The sequence below is a fragment of the Aythya fuligula genome, chromosome 3 (assembly GCF_009819795.1).
Source record: "Aythya fuligula isolate bAytFul2 chromosome 3, bAytFul2.pri, whole genome shotgun sequence".
Lineage (NCBI taxonomy): Eukaryota > Metazoa > Chordata > Aves > Anseriformes > Anatidae > Aythya > Aythya fuligula.
In genome coordinates, this window is record NC_045561.1 from 11,472,896 (window position 1) to 11,491,722 (window position 18,827).

At 41.4% G+C, this 18,827-nt stretch overlaps 1 protein-coding gene across 1 annotated transcript in view; it reads right to left on the reverse strand.

The window, feature by feature from the left end:
- The window catches only part of COMMD1 (copper metabolism domain containing 1), a 75,139-nt gene that overhangs the window by 38,109 nt on the left and 18,203 nt on the right, over window positions 1-18,827 (reverse strand). The window contains exon 2 of the mRNA XM_032185092.1: window positions 15,559-15,840. Coding sequence (XP_032040983.1) covers window positions 15,559-15,840 — 282 coding nt within the window. The remainder of the gene's footprint in view (window positions 1-15,558; window positions 15,841-18,827) is intronic.

Below are 18,827 nucleotides of genomic sequence, written 5' to 3' on the forward strand. Positions count from 1 at the left end.
TTTGGTAGTGCACTTCACTCCACTAAATCAGCAGAAAAAAAAAAAAAAACACAGACAAGGGGTTTCATGCAGTTTCAAAGGAAGACTTCATATACTGCTTTAAAATAAGTAATAATAAGAAAATGCACACACAGAGCAAGAACACGCTGCTTCCCTTGGCCTCTGCAATAATGCAGAGACCCCACAAGTGGAGACAGCTTGCACGCTCACGCCTTCTCCAGGAGAGTCCCCATCCTGCCAGGTGGAGCACGGGCAGCTTTGACCTGGGACCTGCTGGGCTCTGCAACTCTGACAAAGCAAAAGATAATAATAAAAGTATCTTTCAGAAAAGCAGCAGTGTGTCCTCGCAGCTAATCCTGCGTGCCACACCTTGACCAACCTTCAGCAGCTGTTCCAAACACAGCTACCTTTCTATCCTACTGAAAACAACACACACCTCCTTGTACAAACACAGTCCGAGGCCAATTGTCTTGTAACATGCTTCCAGCCTCGCTTCCCAGCCTGGCAAAATACTCATTTCAGCCAAGAAAAAAAGTGGCAGCACCTACCCCACGTGGACTGTAGCTGGGCAGCCTCTGGTTTCAGCAAGCACTGGTATATTACAGGCACCCCACTGCACTACTGTAATTTAGACTTCTCTGAGCGTTTACCTACTCCTCTGTTTAAGCTGTAGATTTACTTCACCGACGAGACAGGACCCAATATAATCACGATTACATTTCACTGTATATAAAGTGTCATTGCTCAGCCCTTCCTCATTTGGGAAAAAAAAATGATGTTAGGGAAAGGATGAAGCACTCACAAAGAGCACAAGTCTCTAAGGCAAACCACTCGAGATAAAAGTGGCATTTTACTTGTGCTCTAACAACAGGGAAGGAAGAGCAAAGCACTAAAAGCCAGGTTTTTGACAGGGATGCATTAAAGTGCTCCTCTAGACCTCCATCCCGGATGTTTGGCTGAAAGAAACCCAGGAATATTTTCTCCAGTGGCTCATGAATATCACAAATGCTCTGCCTTTATTTGCATGGCACCATTAAGTAAACATGTTTGCCCAGAGGTTCTTGTGTACATACAGGAAATCCAAGCGAGGATTTTCTGCACACACCCTTAAGAAAACCCTCTTTTTTAAAGAGGGTCAACTATATTCGAGGAACGCAAGCACTGCAAACCAAAATTTTTAAAATACAGAAGATGCTGGAACTGGAGTTGCCAGGCAACCTCAGATAACCTCCTGCCCTTCTGCATACACAACGCAGGCTGTCACTGTGGGATCCAACCCTATTTTTTTCCACCAAACCACGGCGTTCGGCGATGAATCGGGGCTGTGTGGCGAGGCAGGCTCTGATCTGCGGCGCGGCCAGGCTCGTTCAGTGCAGGAGCTGGAAGGTGCACAGCAAAGCTGATGGGAAACTGCAGGAAGAGAAAAAAGGGTCTTGTGCTACCCATCTCTGGCTATGCTATCCAGGCTGAGGGGCCTGCAAACTGAGGCTGAGCGTTTCTCATTTCTCAAACAGGGCGCCAAAATTAGTGGAAATCCTTCTATTTATGTTTTCTGCATCTCTGAAATGGGAATTGTAACACCATCCTAACTGGTAAGTATTTATGAGGGTTTTATGACAGTCAGATGGTTTGTATAACCTCCGCAGTAATAAATATTAAAATAAACCATGAAGAAATTTGCATTCAAAGCACACTGGAAAAGAATGCTCAATAAATAAGTGGGAATGAATGAAGACGACAAACTGCTTAACAGCACCCTTTCAACAAGCCCCTTATTATTCCGGGCAGTGAATGAAACAGAGACCGTGGGGGAGAGAAAACAAACACACAGCCAGAGCCAAGCCAAGGGAGTAAAAGGAGTGTGCAGAGGAACCACATCCAAGCCGGGCACGCCAGACGGGGAAGGCAGTGAGATGACAAAGGACGAGCCCTACTGACAGCTCCCTGCATGAAGGACAAAGCCTGACGGTGCAGCACACGGGGGGCTGCTGGAGAGCACATCCCCTTCAGATGGGAGACACCAGCCAGGCTGACCCAGAGCACCATAAGCACTGGAAGTCACACCCAAGCCCGTGGATGAGAGCTGAATTCTTTGGCCCAGTTTGCATGTAAGCATGCTTGCAGCACTCAGCCTCTGTCCTGCAGCTCTGCGTGCTGCCCTGAGAGCGAGGTGTGGGTTGGGATCTCCCCGGGGTGCTAGGAGAGCTGGTGGAGAGCTCTGCACACTGCTCTGCAAGCACATGGTTGCAAGAAATGCACAAAAAAGGGAAAAACCTGTGGTCACGTCCTGGTCCTAGGGCACAGCATCATGCTCCTGCTCTCAAGCCGGTGTGGACGGCAGCCACTCATGCAGCAAAAGCTACCACCACAAACACCTAACTCACCTTTAGCTGAAAAAGCCCTCTTCCAAAACTGCCTGGCTAAGAGAAGTGGTGCCCAAAGCCTCCTCTCTCCCCACTGGAGACAGCAGCTTTAGGTCCTTGCAAGCGATCTGTTTGTCCACCGTGGTTCAGAGCCTTGCTCTTAGCTGGGGGAATTGTCTTCCTCCTGTTTACTCTTCCCTGGCATCCCCTAAACTCGATTCAACGTGTTTGCAGAGGAAAGTGTTACGACCCAAAGCAGCTGGGTCACAAACAATATTCAGATAATTATGGCATTTCGGCGCTCTTGGATCACTGCTTATCAGCGCCAGACCTGTCACAGGTTGTGTCTGGCATGCTTAAACTTGTAAATGCCTCTGCTCTGAAACTCGATGCTTGTTTAATGCAGCTTTTAAAAAGCCACATGTTTAAAGAGGCTTTATTTGTCCTTTCACTTACATCTCGCATTCATCTTACCCTGAGAGTTGCAATTTAACCCAGGCAGGTCGCTGTCACCCAGCAGCCAGCACTGCTCCAGCTGACAGAGTTCGATGACATCCACTCGAGTACTTTTCCCCCAGTGTAAAGGGAGGAGCTGCCTCTCTCCTCTGGTCCTGTTTCCTAGAAAACAAGGGCTGAGCCAGCAGCTTGCCCAGCTGCTCCGAGCTGAACAAAGCAGCAAGTTTGTTTTTTTTTTTTTTTTTTACCCACACTGTTCATCCAGAGGGTTGCTGTCAAGCCACCATTTAATCATGATTCATTTCAGAGCCTAGGTGGGATCTACCTCGCCAAACTTCAGGCCCACAGACCTGAAGACCACAGCGAGAAGAAAAAAAAAAAGGGGCATTTTAGTACACATGGAAGTCTACTGGATTCAATCATTATCTTTTCTCCTATTGTGGAAAGAGACAGTAAGAGAAACGATACCAGAAGACGCTGGTGCCAGTGCCTGTATCCCAAGTAAGAGACAGCACATGAACCAACAGATCTTCTTCAAGTCCTCACAGCAGCAGGTACCACAAAAGCCAGTTCTGCCAAGTGTCACGTTTGTTCTCATTATATAATCAAGATATTTGTAGGCAGACACAGGTTCCAGTGTAATTAAGTTTGATCAGGCTCAAGCTTTTCCCAGGCAGTCGTACTTGATAGCAGCCTCTAAGCACCGCGCTGATATTTATTGGGAAACGCAAGCGCTCCATTTCCATAAAAGCAGGCAGCTTAAAGTTAGCTGTAGATAATTCAAAATGACTGCTTAGAGCAGAAATGTAATTTTCTGAAAGGGGTTATTGGTTTGAAAATGATGCGTTGCACTCATGATCTGTCATGCCTCATTACTTCAGACCAAATAAGTCGGGCTAGCATAACTTGATCCATTAGAGGCTCCTCAATGCTGACTTCTTTTAAGATGCTGCCTTCCAGGCTGAACCCTTAAAAAAAAAAAAGTCATTATCAAACTAATTTTCTCAAGTCCCGTGGCATATTTACAGGTTAAATGTGAAGATTTTTTTTTTTTTTAATAATAGCACTTAAAGCACAGCTCCACTTTTGAGAGTGATTCAATAGAAATGGAATCAATTTGACTCGAAGTTTACTGCCTGTAAGCATTCAAATATCACTTCACAGGCTGAAAGAAACAGTTATTAGAGCAGCCCTGCATATTCAATGAAGGTTCAGAAGCTGTCAGAGGATTTATTTTAATTCCAGCAGTAATTTGCCAGTATCTCATTTGGTTAGGCCAGCGCAAACTAAATGGAGGGAGAGAGGATCACTGCTTTGCATTGGTGGAGCCAAGCCATGTCTGAATGTGAGGAAACTTTGCTCTTTCCATTTGGATCTGCCCATCTAACTCCACCTATTGTTTAGCTACTTAAATTACAATGCCACGGTCTTCAGTAACTTTCCCTTGGTGCAGTTTATTGCAATTAAATTGTCAGGAATGTGACCACCGATATGAGAAGGACGAGAATTCAGATCCTTTGGTCGAGCGTGGTCAGGGTAAAAAAGCAATTCTGTCACTAAAAGGAGGTTTTAGACAATCATTGTGGCTTAAGAGAACTTTTTACTTTTAAAAGTGGGACTATATATCCAGCATTTATTAACCAAATTAAGCAAATGACATTTAAATTATGCTTTCATTGTCTTATTAACATATTAATGAATATACATCAGTGAGTTGAACTAAAAATATATCCAAGATTTGCATGTCTGATTATCTTTGTGGAGTTTTGCAACTCACAATTTGAAAGGAGGGCAGAAAAAAAGTTGTGTCAACGTCTCTGCAAAATTACAGCTTACAGAGCCTTCCTAATCAAAGGGTTCTTTAGTATCTTTTATAAGTTAAAATGAGCATCTCTTTCTGATTGAAGAGGACTTGTTCTTGGAATTATGCTCAAAGCAGTCATTTCCAGAACTTCTGAAGCAGTAAAGAAGAATATTTTAACCCAAAGCAGCCCCAGTGAGCTCCTCCCAGCCATTTTCTTTCAGGGAAATGCAGGCAGACTCGTGCTTTAGCACGCTGCCCCAGTAGTATTCTCGAAACAAGCAAAAAAGGAGAAAAAAATGAACAGAGGCACACAAGGGAACACGGAAAGCTATTTTGATGATGAAATTGTTGGGAGCAACCAGCTTGTAACCACTGTAAGAAAAAAATATATGTTTGTTAAAGCTGTGACTGCTGAGTTAAGAGTTGCACAGCTATTCAGCTCTACTCCTTGCTGCTTCCATGCTTTAGGATTATGGCACAACTCAGCACACTCTGTGGATCAGCTCACCATACTTCGCCCCAGCACTGGAGGAAATAATTGGAGAATATAATTGGACAGTAATAAATAGGATTGAAATACTTAATGACCATTGTGAATGTAATGAAGTGAGAAATATCCTAGAAACAAAGTAAACTAATGCTGTTATCTGAAATATCACAATTCCATTGCTATTGCAATCCCACCAGGTTTCCACCTCCAGGTACCATTTCAGATCATTTCCAACTTCGACACCTTTTCCACACTTCTCCAGATCAAATCTGTAATACCAAACACGCCCATTGACCATGTCTCATTTTCTATAAGACACCTGCATTCTTTGAAGAAAGGCTGGCAATACTGGAAGGTGTCCTTTGTGCTCAAAGCAAGCTGATGTACTTTTCATGTTCAAGAGAATGCTAGCAAGTATTTAAAATAGTTGATCCTTTGAACACATGAGTTTAAAAGAACATTTTTTTAAAAAGATGGCAGAGTTCTCAATTTCTTTTCCTCAATTGTGCTCTTACCGTGACCTCTCAGCAAATTGATGCTCACTAAAAATAGTTTTAGGGAAAAAATAAAAGAACGGGGAGGGGACAAAATATTTTAATTTGAGCTGGACTCACTCAACTGTTTCACTTTCAACTCTGTAAATGCGTAACTAGTGGGGTAACACAATGGTGAGAACAGGTAACAAGGTCAAGGAATGCCAAGTCCATGACACTGCAAGAAAAAACTAACTCAAAAGTACCTGAGGTTGGCATGTGTTTTCCAGCGGTAGTTCTCTTTACTTGCTTCCTTTTGGTCAGTGTTATTAGCAAGGTGAAGCAGAAGCCAGAATACTCAGGTACACAAAGACAAATCCATTTAATACGCACACAGAAATGAGGTAAGTGAATTTGCAAATGCAGACAAAGTACTGGAGCTTCTTCAGTGCAGACTCCCACCAGTCATCTGCTAAAAAACCTGACCTATACGACGTGGAAGTCGGTGTCTGCAAAAAGAGCCTTGCTTCCTGCAACTTGAATCCACTCCCTTGGGAAGGGGCAAAAGCCTCTCCCAAAGTTCATTTTTTATTTTTTGCTGGCATCTAGGATAACCTAGGCATCGCCGTTAGCATTATGCACAGATAGCAGTAACAGCATCTGCAGAAGAAATGAGAATTTGCTTTTATAGAGACATGGCACTAGTTTTCCAGGCATTTCACGTGTTGATTAACTACATTTTTGTATGGGGAGCCCCCAGTACTGCAGCATCAATGCTCAGTTACTGATTGGCAAGGACAGCTTCGTATACCAACAATTTCCAGCAGCTGCAACTCAAATCCTTCAGTTAGCAATTTTATAATGGGAATGATAAGGAAAAAAAAAAGAAAATAGCAGTGATGTTTATCTTTTTTTTTCTCCTCCATTTCTAACTAGGACAAGACAGATGACTAGAGGCACTAAAGGGACAGAAAGCCACAGCTTGTGAGAAATTAGAAGATAAATATCTCCTCAACAAAAAGATTGTGCTGTGAGAACTGCCTACGAATAGCATTCTCCTGCCGCCCATGCCTTATGCTGCCTCGTTTATTAATAGAAGGCCTCGCCACGTGGCGATTCAAATTGTGAGTAAAGGTGAAAAAGCAAAGCTGCTGGCAGATAACATACAAACTGCTCAGAAGAAATGACACAGGCTCTCTCTTCCCTCAAAAAACTAAAGCATTCAGAGAAGCTCAGCAAGTTTAATTGTACAGTTTGGAGTGATTTTGATTTGCTGTTGTGCACTTCTTTCTTTTTGTTGGATTAATTCTTCCACAGCCATAGCTGGACTCCAGTTTTTTTTAAAGAGTGTACGTGTATGTGTATAAACAGAATAAAAATAATTCAAAGGATTAAGCAGCAAAGAAGGGTATGAATTACAAGTATTTCACCCCAATTACGTGCCAGCTTTCCAATTTTCTATCTTCCGATACTTTCTCCTGCAGCAGCTCTTCCTAATTAAAATAAATGAAGAACTTGTTCTTATTTACATCTCCGTACACTAACGTTCAGGGATCTCAAGAGAGACCATGACAAACCTGGAAGGATCTCCAAAGAGCTTTTCAGCAGCAATGTGGCATACTGTCAAGAGTGGGAAAGCTGGCCAACTGGCAAAAACAACAATTTTAAATGTACTTGGCCAGGCTAGGCCTGTAAAAACAAGACGCTTTGTCAGCCAATGCAATGGGCACTTACGTTCATAACAACTCCTTTTTTTGCTGAGTTTTCTAAGAACAAATCACTTGGTGATGTTGACATCCGAGTGCTCTGAAGAGTGCAGATGGCCAGCAACACTGAACACAACACGCTAAGACACAAAGAAGCCTGTTGCTTTGCTGTATAAAGGCCATCCAGGAAAAAAAAAAAAAATCCAGCCCTCTTTCTTTATTTCCTTTTCTTATTTTTTATTTTTTTATTTTCTGGTGTGTGTCAAGGAAAACTTTTGACTTTGATTAAGAACAAGCTAGTGGAGATCACAAATTTTGGTCCTTCGACCATGTTTCCCTTCAAAAAAGAAGCTGCATCACAGGACATGTTCACCCCAAAACTGCTTGTTCTACAAAACCCAAAGGTTTTTTTTTTTTTTTTGTTCAACCCAAAGCTGCTTGTTCTATAAAAGGTGGGCAGTGCCAAACCTAATTACCGACTTCCACATAGCCACCCCTGGTTCCTCTTAAACCAGCAAATGATCTCTCTGGACCACAACAGATGATGGACACCATTTTTGCACTGTAAACTGCTTTTTAGTAAGCCAAGAATCAATGGCACCGGCCAAGCATTGGTCATACAGCCACATGGTGCCAGTCTGCATGCTGCATTTTGTGCTTTAACTTGTGTATTTGCAATCAGTCTCCGTTCAGCTCTGTGTCCTGTAGCGAAGGAAGGGGTATTGCAGGGACAGAGGAGACACCTGCTATTACTTACATGACAGCAGTGGTCCAAGATTCGTGCTTAAGCTGCTCTGCCAACCTGCCTCAAACCAAACAAGACATTTGGTGATGGGGGTTATGCAATTTATGGTCTCTGAATTAACGCAAAGCGCTGAGGAAACACCAAGGAAGCTCACAGACATCCACTGTGCTCATTACTGGCACAGGAACCCTTGTTGTGTGCATGAAGTACAAAAGCAACAGAAACACTGGCTCAAACTTTCATGTGAGGTTCAGAGAACAGAGAAGGAACCAAAACACATACAGAGACTGAATTAAAGAGCGCTAAACCTTCTGTTTCAATCCAAAGGTACTCAGGAAGGTTGTAGCATAGGTTCCAACTGCATGTCTGACTCCAGTGACTTTATCCAATTTCACAGTTACATTATTTTGGCAATCACAGACTCCAAAACACTAGTTGGCAGCGTTTTCTAGAAGTCCACAGCCCTGCCTTCTGCTCGGAGCAGGACTTTCATAACCGTACGACCACATGAGCCTTGGTTGAGTCCTGAAGATCTCAAAGCATCCAATGCCATAAGGTAACCTACACCAGCCCTGCAGGAACAGCAAATAAAAGGTTGCAAGGTCACAGCAATGCTTTTGGTACAGAGCAAAATTGAGAGTCAAGGGCTGTAAGATGAGGGCACGGTGCCAAAGGAGGGAGACCTACCTGGTCTGGCAGAACGTAGCTGGCAGACAGACAGGGTGAGGATTTGCAGAAAAGCCATGAGCAGATGGGGAGAGAACAGGGAGGATGAGAGCAAGGCAAGTCCTTCTCACTAAACATAAACATTTAGCACCAATTCCACAAGAAGGTGTAGTTGAGTGGTAAAATGAGTTTGCTGAAAACATTTTTCAACAGCCACATCTATTGAATCCAGCTGCCCCCTTCCCAGACTCATCATACTTCGTATTCCAAGGTAAAGCACTTCAAGGTTGAAAGGCAATAAATATGCGTCATTACTGTAACACCTATCTTCATACAGGTAACCTTCAATTAATCTAGAATTCCCAACGCAATATCCTAAACTTGGCTCCTGTCAACAATATTTATGTCTCACTTAAATATTTTTATGTAAGTACTTCAGCAAATCCAGTTCCAGAGTAAGAACAGCTGACGAGCAATGTATGTGAGTGGGCACACGTGTATACACAGCATAAATAAATAAGGATCAAAACTGTAAGCACCACTAATTGTAAAATATATCAAGAGTTACTCGATGTTAGGAACATTGCTTGCTTCATACAGGATGAACAGATGAGGTACACCCCAAAACACAGTCAAATATATACAGTATAAAAGCCGGACAGCTATTTAACTACTGCCTCAATTTCATTCTTATTTCTCATTCACCAAATTTCACTTCGCTTTCAGGAGAAGGTGACAAAAATCGGACTGATGTAGCAAAGGACCACAGAGGGTACCCCGCAGAGGATTAAGAAATAACCGAGTTCAGTAAGCCAACTGTGCTCCAGTTTTCTCCGTGCCAGGTGACCCATTGCCCTTTATGGTTTTTATTTGCTTTTTGCCGTACGGCGTTATGTAACTGTTCCCTCCAGCCCCTGCATTCCCAAGGTGAACAACAGCTCGAGTGATTACATTCGTCCTGGTCGCAAAGGTGTTATGTTTTTGTTGTTTTTGTTTTTTTTTTTCCACCAACTTCTACTTACCGCATTTCGTGGTTTTTAATCATATCAAAATATCGAGCCCGGTGCGGTTCAAGTGATCGATTCAGACTCTGCACTTCCCCACTTCTGGCAGGAACAAGGCTCCAATAACATTAACCACTACAGAGATTAAAACAGGCTAAGGCTGGAAAGGAGAAATGGTTTGGTGGCTGCTCTTCCTTCCTCTCTTTGTGGGCCACACACACTGCCCTTGTTTCGCAGCGAGGGTATCTAGAGCTGCGTTTTTATCTCAGCACACATCTCTTCTGGTGTCCTACAAAAGGCGATCTGTCTTCTCAGAACACATCCTACACAGAAAGGACTGCAAGTCCACCACCTGAAGTTATTTCCAGCAGCAGCTACGAAGCAGCCTGACCTGGAGTGCTTCCACCTCGTGTCCAGGGACAAAAAGCCAGCGCAGACACAATCCCTCCTTCCCCACAGCATGGGTTTACTCATGACTTCTTCCTAATCTGATCTTGCTTCAGCAGAAAAAGCTATTGCTGGAGATAAGCGCAGCCTGAGCAAACCAAGTCTTTCACAGACTCTTGCTTAAAAAAACATGCTCAACGCCAGCAGATCCTCAGCGGCATTCAGTCTGTAATCCTGGCAAGGTAATGAGATTTGGAGAAGCTAAATCCTAAGATCTTTATTACACTGTGAAAGCATGTTCAACTTTAATATTGGTGAATGTGTATGAATTCAGCTTACCACTTGTTTATAGCACAGTTGATGCAAATTTTCATCTCAACTTCTATACAATACACGCAAGTAGCAAGTCAGAAACAGCTCTGCTGTCCCAAAAGTGTTGTTTGGGACCTACCTCATTCTTTTCCCAAACAGCACAAGAAGTCTTCATAGTCATACAAACTAAAAGTTGATCAAATTTCAGTTTCAGAGCATAATTTTTCACCCTCAAAAATCTACCAGCATTTCATCTCCCACATAACAGCAATAGATAATGACAACTGTCTATGGTCATTTGAATTCTCTACCCTGAATTATTAGGGTTTGGACCCAGCCATTAGCAGAGAGCAGAGTTGATATACCTCAGATAAATCCTGAGTCAGTTATTTTTTCAGCATCTGCTAAGTTCTCGCACTGGCAAAGGATTAGTTCATCTGAGTCCTTTAATCAGAAAGCATTTATCTCATTGGTGAGAACGGGAAATGACATTGAAAATATTAATAGATTTCCTATTTAACAAAATCTGTTATTAATGTTGGCCTGTTCTTTTAAAACATGCTTGTTTTATAATGGGAAACTTCATACTTCAGAGAAACGGTATGGGATCAGAGACTGCTCTTTGCCCTTCAGTTTGCAAGAAATTGTTCCAATTTCATAGCATGCTGTGGTTGTACAGTCATACTCACCAGCAGTATTCATGCATACCATTAGCTAAGTTTCATGACACCTCGGTCAGATAGATACAACTGTTTTAAAATCAGGAAAGAGAAGAGATATACAATGCTTTGGGGAAAAAAAAAAATGTAAATCCTCATGTTGTCGTTGATACAAGATATTGATGGAAAAAAACTCTAATCCATAATCCTGATGCTATTTCCTCAAGTCTTTCTGGGAAGAATCCTGCAGCATAATACCAAGCTTGATGTCAAAGTAGCACAGAAAATGCTATTTGCTCATAAAATGTGCTTGACTTCCTAGAAAACTCCAGTAACAGTAATACTATGTGGACCACCAGTAATTCCAGCACTGAAAAGAAAGGAATGTGAGAATACCCACTCTGTGAATAAGTCCAACTGTAAAAGCCAAGCGCAATAATCACGCTAATCTATCACTTGGTCACTCTCAGATATGAAACTGCAAAATATATACTGTTGCAAGGAAGTCAAATTTAATTCTTTCGTCCAGCCCTTTAAAGCTCAGAAAGGAGAGAATGGAAAAATCTTGACCTCCTTAAAAATCTGTCTCTCAGTCTTCACGCTGACCAGGTCTATTGCTTGTGACAATACAGCATTCGAATGCACTGTTTGCTTGCAGCATTTTTGCCCTCAGCTGTGCTGTCTTCAGCATTACCTAAAGCTTTCTGTCTCTTTTGAGAATCAGAAAACATGCATGCTGCTCTCCGGTTTTCTGTATAGCATATGACTGTCAGAGAGGCATCAGCAGAGCAGCTCCAGCATTTCTGGTCCAAGCAGTCTGCTTCAGTGCCAGTCTGCTTAACCAGTGAGCCTAAGTGACAGGTATACGCGATGAGTGACAATTGCTGGGTAAAATATTCCTATTGCTATTGATTTCCAATTGTACATGGCCAACAACAAAGATTGCCAACAAATTAGAGCAGAATACCAGTGGGAAGAAAACAGTCCCAAGGGCACATCTAACATGACAAAGTCCGTAAAACAAATTTAAATACACCTTAGTACCTAGCCAAAGTGAAAAACCAAGCCTTTTTTTTTTTCTCTCCTATCAATGACAAGGTCAGATATAAATCTGTGACTTGAAAGGGAGCAACTGAAACTGAAATCACTGCAGGTAACCCGATGTGGTGCGGCAGCCAAGGTGCAATGTACGGAGCAACGTTAATCCAGCAGGGCAGGAAGGATGCGAGAAGGGCAGCTCTACTGCTCACCTCCCCATCTCTCCCAGCAGATTTGTGTCCGGTTGAAATTTCATACAGAAACGCTCAGAGGGAGAACAGGATCGAAAGGACGTAAAGAAGGGGGCAGGGAGCTACAGAAGTGTTGTTTTTTTTAATAAAAAAAAAAAAAGTAGTCATCAGAGATAGGTACAGAGATACAGATGGCTAAAACCATTGTGCAAAAATCAGATGGGCTGTGATGGAAAGAAATGACTGGCAGTGATGGGTACCAAATATCACGAAGTGATAAAGGAAAATGCAGGCTAAAGTGCAACTATTTAAGGATTTCTTTTAGTCGGATTGTTAAAGAAAAGGAGCTTTCAAAGTAGAGCATTCATCACAGCGAGCACATTCATCTCCTTTTAACCAGGACATATACAGAATATATAACCAATATAAAGGAGACTTTAAATGTCACTCTAAAATCTTCACCAAAGAAGGCTTCAAACTGCAAGCTACACATCAAAAAAAACTCCCCAAATTTTGGAGCACCGGTATTACTGAATGTTTCTCACCAGATGTGTCTTTAAGTGCACTAACGGTTCAGTTTTCTTCTAAAGAATGGTAAAAGTTAATTCATATGAGCTACAAACTGAAAAAATCTCTGTTCCACCAGAAAACATACACAAGATTTGACATCCTTAATGTAAACTTAGTCTATTTATGAACCAGTCACTTAAAACTGCCCCTTTCTAGCCATATTAGGTCTTACATATACATTCTTTCTTTCCATCGCAGAAGAGTTGACTGATTAAAGTTTGGAGGTGGCAAGCAGAAAGCAAGGTTACTTATTGAAGCAGGAGGAGCAAACGCTCCCCAGAGTGTCAGTCCAAACAGAGGCACCAAGAAGAATTAGAGTGACTTTAAAGTCTGGAAAGGTACATTTTATACCGAACACTTCTTTGCTTCTGTTGAAACATATGAAATATTAATGCCAATTCACTACACATCAATGCATTTGTATACTCCCCTGTTATCAAGTGTCCAAATGAAAACTGTCTATTCAGAATACTGTTCTCCTGAATTATCAGCCAGCTTTCTTCTACAAATCCAAGAGATCTTCAAATTTTATTTATGACTGACAGTTTTTACCTTTCAGAAAAGACGTTCTCTCTGTCAAGTTTCAGAAAGGCAGCAGCGTATGTATTTTTGATGTGCTACGAAACTTGGTATTTAGAACAGATATGCTAACGATCAGGAGTATGTAAAAAGGCTATAAAATGTGACAAAGAGTTTCAAATCTGGGGGCTGGATCCAGCATGCAAGAACAACCTGTTCACCCTATAGTAGTGGTCTCCACTTCCATCCTCCCAGGAGTCCCAGGCACACATGGGAAGAGGCTGAGAGCTGGATGAACTGACCTCGCAAACCACTTGCTGCTATTTTCAGTCCTGGGGGTCCCCCAACTGCCCTGTCTCAGCCCATCATGCGACAGTGCAGCCTGCTGAAAGGTCTTCATCAGAGAATCTGTTTAACCCTAAGCTAAAGGTTATGCAAAACAACAGCTCCTTAAAAAAATAAAAATAAAAAAATGACTCACATGGTGATAACCCGAATTATTCCATGATTATTTCTGTAAGTACCAGTCTCTAAGACCCTTATTTGCAGCAAATGTCAGGCTTACTGACAGCTCGCTACTGCCCTGTCTTCAGCCAAGGAGGTAAAAGTTACATCCATTGGTTGTTCAAAAAACACATTCACACAACTGCTTTTCCTGGTACGTTTGAAATACGAAACCACACTGCTAAAATAGTTCTTTCTGGTTTTGTCATAGGGCTTTTTGTTACGAGAAACAACAAGGTCTCAGAAGCATCTATTCTTGCTTCATCTTCACATCCCCTTTCTCTGCACAGAGTGGAAGAATTACAAATGTACTTGCTGTTTGATGTTAGTGTAATAAGGCATTACTGGGGGAAACGGTCTCAAAACACGAGTCACTACCTACATAATTCATTTAAGAAATACAACCCTGGTTCTGAGTTTAGGTGGTATTTTTTTGTTTTGGTTTGGTTCTTTGTTTTTAAATATACATGGGTATTTTTCACACTTGCTCACTAATGTACTCACATAACCTTTTTTTCCCCTCTTTTTGATTTGTTACTAATGGAATATAATTGTTTCTCAAGATGCTGAGCAGAAAACTCCACTTTTCTTGAGGCTGGGAAAAAACTAAAAATGTACACCATTACTGTGTTGTTGGTCACTGCAGAGACACATTGGGGGAAGGTGGATCATCACTTAAGAAGGGTAAGCTTTCAAAGACAGAGGAAAGAGAACTAAAAAAGTACTTTCGACTACATATACCACCTCAGCAGGATCCCAGTTTACTTGTGCTTTCATTCTGGCCTCGGTAGAGCCACACAGTTCCAGTTAAGTCATTGAGTCTGCATGGGGATACTGCACATGCCTGATACAGGTACTGCTTTGCTATAAGCTATCAAAATATTACAGAATCAAAGGAAACTTAATCAGTGTTAACTATTAATATCAAAACCCCACATTATGCTCATAGTATGGCATGCAGTACCTACAGTTATGAGATTAATTATTATGATTTTCTAACACATTGAAGAGGAAGAATATACGAAAATTTGAACATGGGAAGCCATGCCTTTAGTTGCATGGTCACACTGAATTTAAAAAGAAATGCAGTGTTCAGCACTGATAGAGCGCTCTCTCTTTCAGGCATTTAAGACCAGACTGCATAATGCAACCAGTAATAAAGATTTACTCGTAAGATAAAAATAGGTACTATATAAAATAAAGGGGAGTTTTTCCCCCCATTTGTCCTAAAATGCAAAGAACGCTTGATCACTTATGATGTGAACTTTTTTTTCTCTGCTCTTTTTCAGTTTCTACTTTGCAGATATTACCCAATTTTGTTATTTGATGAGTTAAAAAAAAAAGAAAAGAAAACAAAAAAAAAACTTGCAATGCATGGAACACAAATATAATTTTAAAATAATTGCTAGTATGGCTAATTTTATGTGAGATTTCAATGTTTTCAGATTTTCCAAGCTTGAAGTACAGAGCTGTCAGCACACACATAAGCAAAAATTGCATTAATCACACAGAATATATCTCTGCGTCCAAAGAGGGACCACAAGTTCAAGTACATTAAGGTTAAAAAAAAAAGTACTGATTTGATTTGGATGCAGTAAATTCAGCAATGTGAAATGTCTCAACGCATACTTATCTAAATCAGGTTTACATAATTTACAAAATAAAGCTTACCTGACCATTTTTTCCCAGTTCCATTTCTACTATTGCAACTGGAGTGTTTATCTGATCAATGTGTCTTGACTGTGACTTCAGATCCACTCTCCAGTTCATGTTTTTCAAGACGTTATCCCAACGGCTTTGATTTACCAGGCTCTCGTGGATCTTTACTCGGTGGTTCTTCCAAAATTTTGCGAGGACTGCAGCTTGATCAGTTGTGATGCCACCTTGTTTTTTGGTTTGGGCAGTGAGAAAAGCCTCCAGCTGATTCAAATCCATGTCTGCTGAAGCAATTGACTGCAGGGAAAAATGGAAGAGAAAAAGGGAAAAGCTTGCTCAAAAGTACTGTTTAAAACTCTAAGCTGAACAGTCCACCAAAAGGTTGTATCTTTAAGGTTTTGCAAATATCAGATTTTAGAGGGATAGTGCAAACAAAACTCAGTTATGGAAATAACCTGACAATTTCTATTACAACTCATTTTGACTACACTACTTATCTCACACTTCTGCCCCAGGACAGCTATGGTAATGGATCTCTAACAGTAGGGATGAAGCTGGGAATGCCTTTGGGAATGCAGCACAGGATAGCAAGGAAGCTTTTCACTGTCAGCTTGGCCCTTTTCCCCAGTATGTCCCAGGCATACCAACTGGTTTGTACTGGGTAGCTGGGTCAGGCATCCAGTACGATACTGCTGTCCTGATGGTCTGTTGTACAGGAAAGCAATTGTAAAAATGTAATTGTATCAACTGTAACTGTAAAAATCTCAAGGTGTTAAAAATGCAGCTGCAGCTTCTTCTGAAGCATCGGTGGACTCTGCCACAGTAAATGCCGTGTGTTTTGCAAAGGGTCTGCAAGGGGTGAAGCAACAGAAACGATTCTTCCAAAACCCATTTTATTTAATAGACATCCACGTTTTCCACTGATCTTTCCAAAACCGGTAATCCTACAGCCTTAAATTTGCATCACCTAACTGGGAACGTTAGCTAAATGCATCTGAAGGGAGGAGAAGACAGGATGTGAAGGGAGGAAACTGTCACTAAGTTTCCCCGTTGTAATTTGAAGCAGATGCTTCTGTTTCATCCTCACCCAAAATGGACGCGACTCATCCATGCCACCTCCAAGAACATGGGAATGCAGAGAGCAGCAAGGCGATATGAGGCTAAAATCCTTGGGATTTGTACCCATTTTCCTTGACACTGTATTCCTACTACTGCACACCACACATTACCAGTGCCAAACACAGAAGAAACAAAGCCCTCAGGTCTGAAATGTCCCCTGGTTTAACACCTTCACCACTTTCCGAGACAAAACGTAATACATCTGTGCCTTTTAAAACCGCTGCTCGAGAGGAGGCCTAGCGCTCATCCGCAAATGGCGCTGAGGGAAGCGGCCATCTTGCTCCCAAAGCCTCGGACTCCCTGCAGATCAATGCGAGATCTGCTGCTTCTCCCCACTGATGGTCTACATTTGTCAGCAAAGTGCAAAGCACACGGACTTAGTCACATGAAGAGTGGCCTGAAATACAACAGCAAATTAAAAAAAAACCCACACAAGAACTAGTCCTGGACAAAGAGTTTGCAGGTCGTGCAAGTGACGGAGAACAGAGGCAGGAGATTTCCTGCGTCAAAGCAAGTGAGGCCAACAACCACCTCCACAAATACACCACATCCTTCTTAACCTGAGTTTTTTCTAGAGAAAATATAAACTACAACCAGAAATAACTGCCCCCACCCTCCAAAAAACAACACGCAGCTTGTGATCTGCAACAGAATCCAGCCTTTTATCATCCAGCACTAAGAGCTCTCTCCTGAAAGTTTTGTACTATTTTGTTTAGGAGGGGAGCTCTGCCTTCCCTAAGTCTCATGATGGATTGGCTGCCATCTGTTACATGATTAAGAAAATAAATGGCAATCCATACTAGAAGTAACTGCTCTGCTGTATCAGGATTCCAGCTTAATCGGAGCTCTGGTAATTTATTTTAAGATGTGAGATGTCTAGGGTGCCACTGTCTTTTTCAATTCATGGTATCTGTGCATTGATTGCTTTTCATCATGAAGATATTTACCTGGAGGCACATTCAACTCTAATTATCTTGTAAGCGAAAAAAAGCACTTTTACTTTCTGTTTTAAAAGAACTGTTTATTTAGACTCACATTCCTTTCATACACACAGGTCTTTCATGAAGAGGACCATCTTCCACAGCAGCCATATCAGTGAAATGTGTGAGGACCTGTTCATGTGTTCTCCGACACCTACCACCTTTCACCATTTTGTGCAGGTTTACGTGAATGGAAGAAGAAACAGGGTGACCTACCAACCCCAAGCCCCATCACCTTGCGTACACAGAGTCAAGACCAAGATGAGATTTGGAGTTTCCCCTCAGTTTAGCTGTGCAAAAAATCGTTTCCTGTTTTATTCTTACACCGAAGCCAAGGACATAAAGTGCGTCCTCTGCACTTTATAAGAAGCAAAAGGTGTAATAAATTAAATGTGATTCCAATGAAGATTCACATGTGGATCAAATAACCAAGTAACCCTTTTCTATTATTGATTTTTATAAGTTTCAAATGTTTCACATATGTAATTGGTGGTTTGGTTTTTAATCTTATCCCCTTCACAACTCTTTTTGTAAGACACAACAAGATTTTTGGCAATAATTTGCTAAGCTCATAGAAAACAAAGGTCCTTATTGTGCTTGACACATGATATAAATCTGACTTTGAAGTGTAGCTGAAAGAGGAAGCTTACAACCAAACTTGCAATTTTAAGCATGAAGAAGATAACAAATATTACTAGGGCTTCTACAGGACAATTAAGCTCGCCTGTTTGGCAAAGATCATCAGACCAGTGGTTAAGATTCTCTATGAGTTACACTTAAAACCTGTGTGAGTTCATGCAGCACAAGCACCTGATATAGCTTGCTAACAAAAGGCTATCACACAAAACAGAGGAAGGAAAACCATGTGTCACAATTAGCAATCATTTACATCTTTTTCTCTTGCAGATAAGGGTGCACATTAAGATGCAATACGCATCACTTAATATTGTGGATGTACATAACTAGAAACCAGAAGGCAACAACCATACTGAATTTTGGTGGAACAAACATTATATAGCATGTGTTTTAAAAAACACACTGATATAGTCCATCATTCATACTAGAATCTCTCTTAGCTTGTAAATAAGAATACTATCTTAAAGTTACTTTAAAAATATAAGTGAAAATAATACAAATTTTAACTGGAAGAGAATGCAAACCATCAACTTTGTGCATATAACCGCA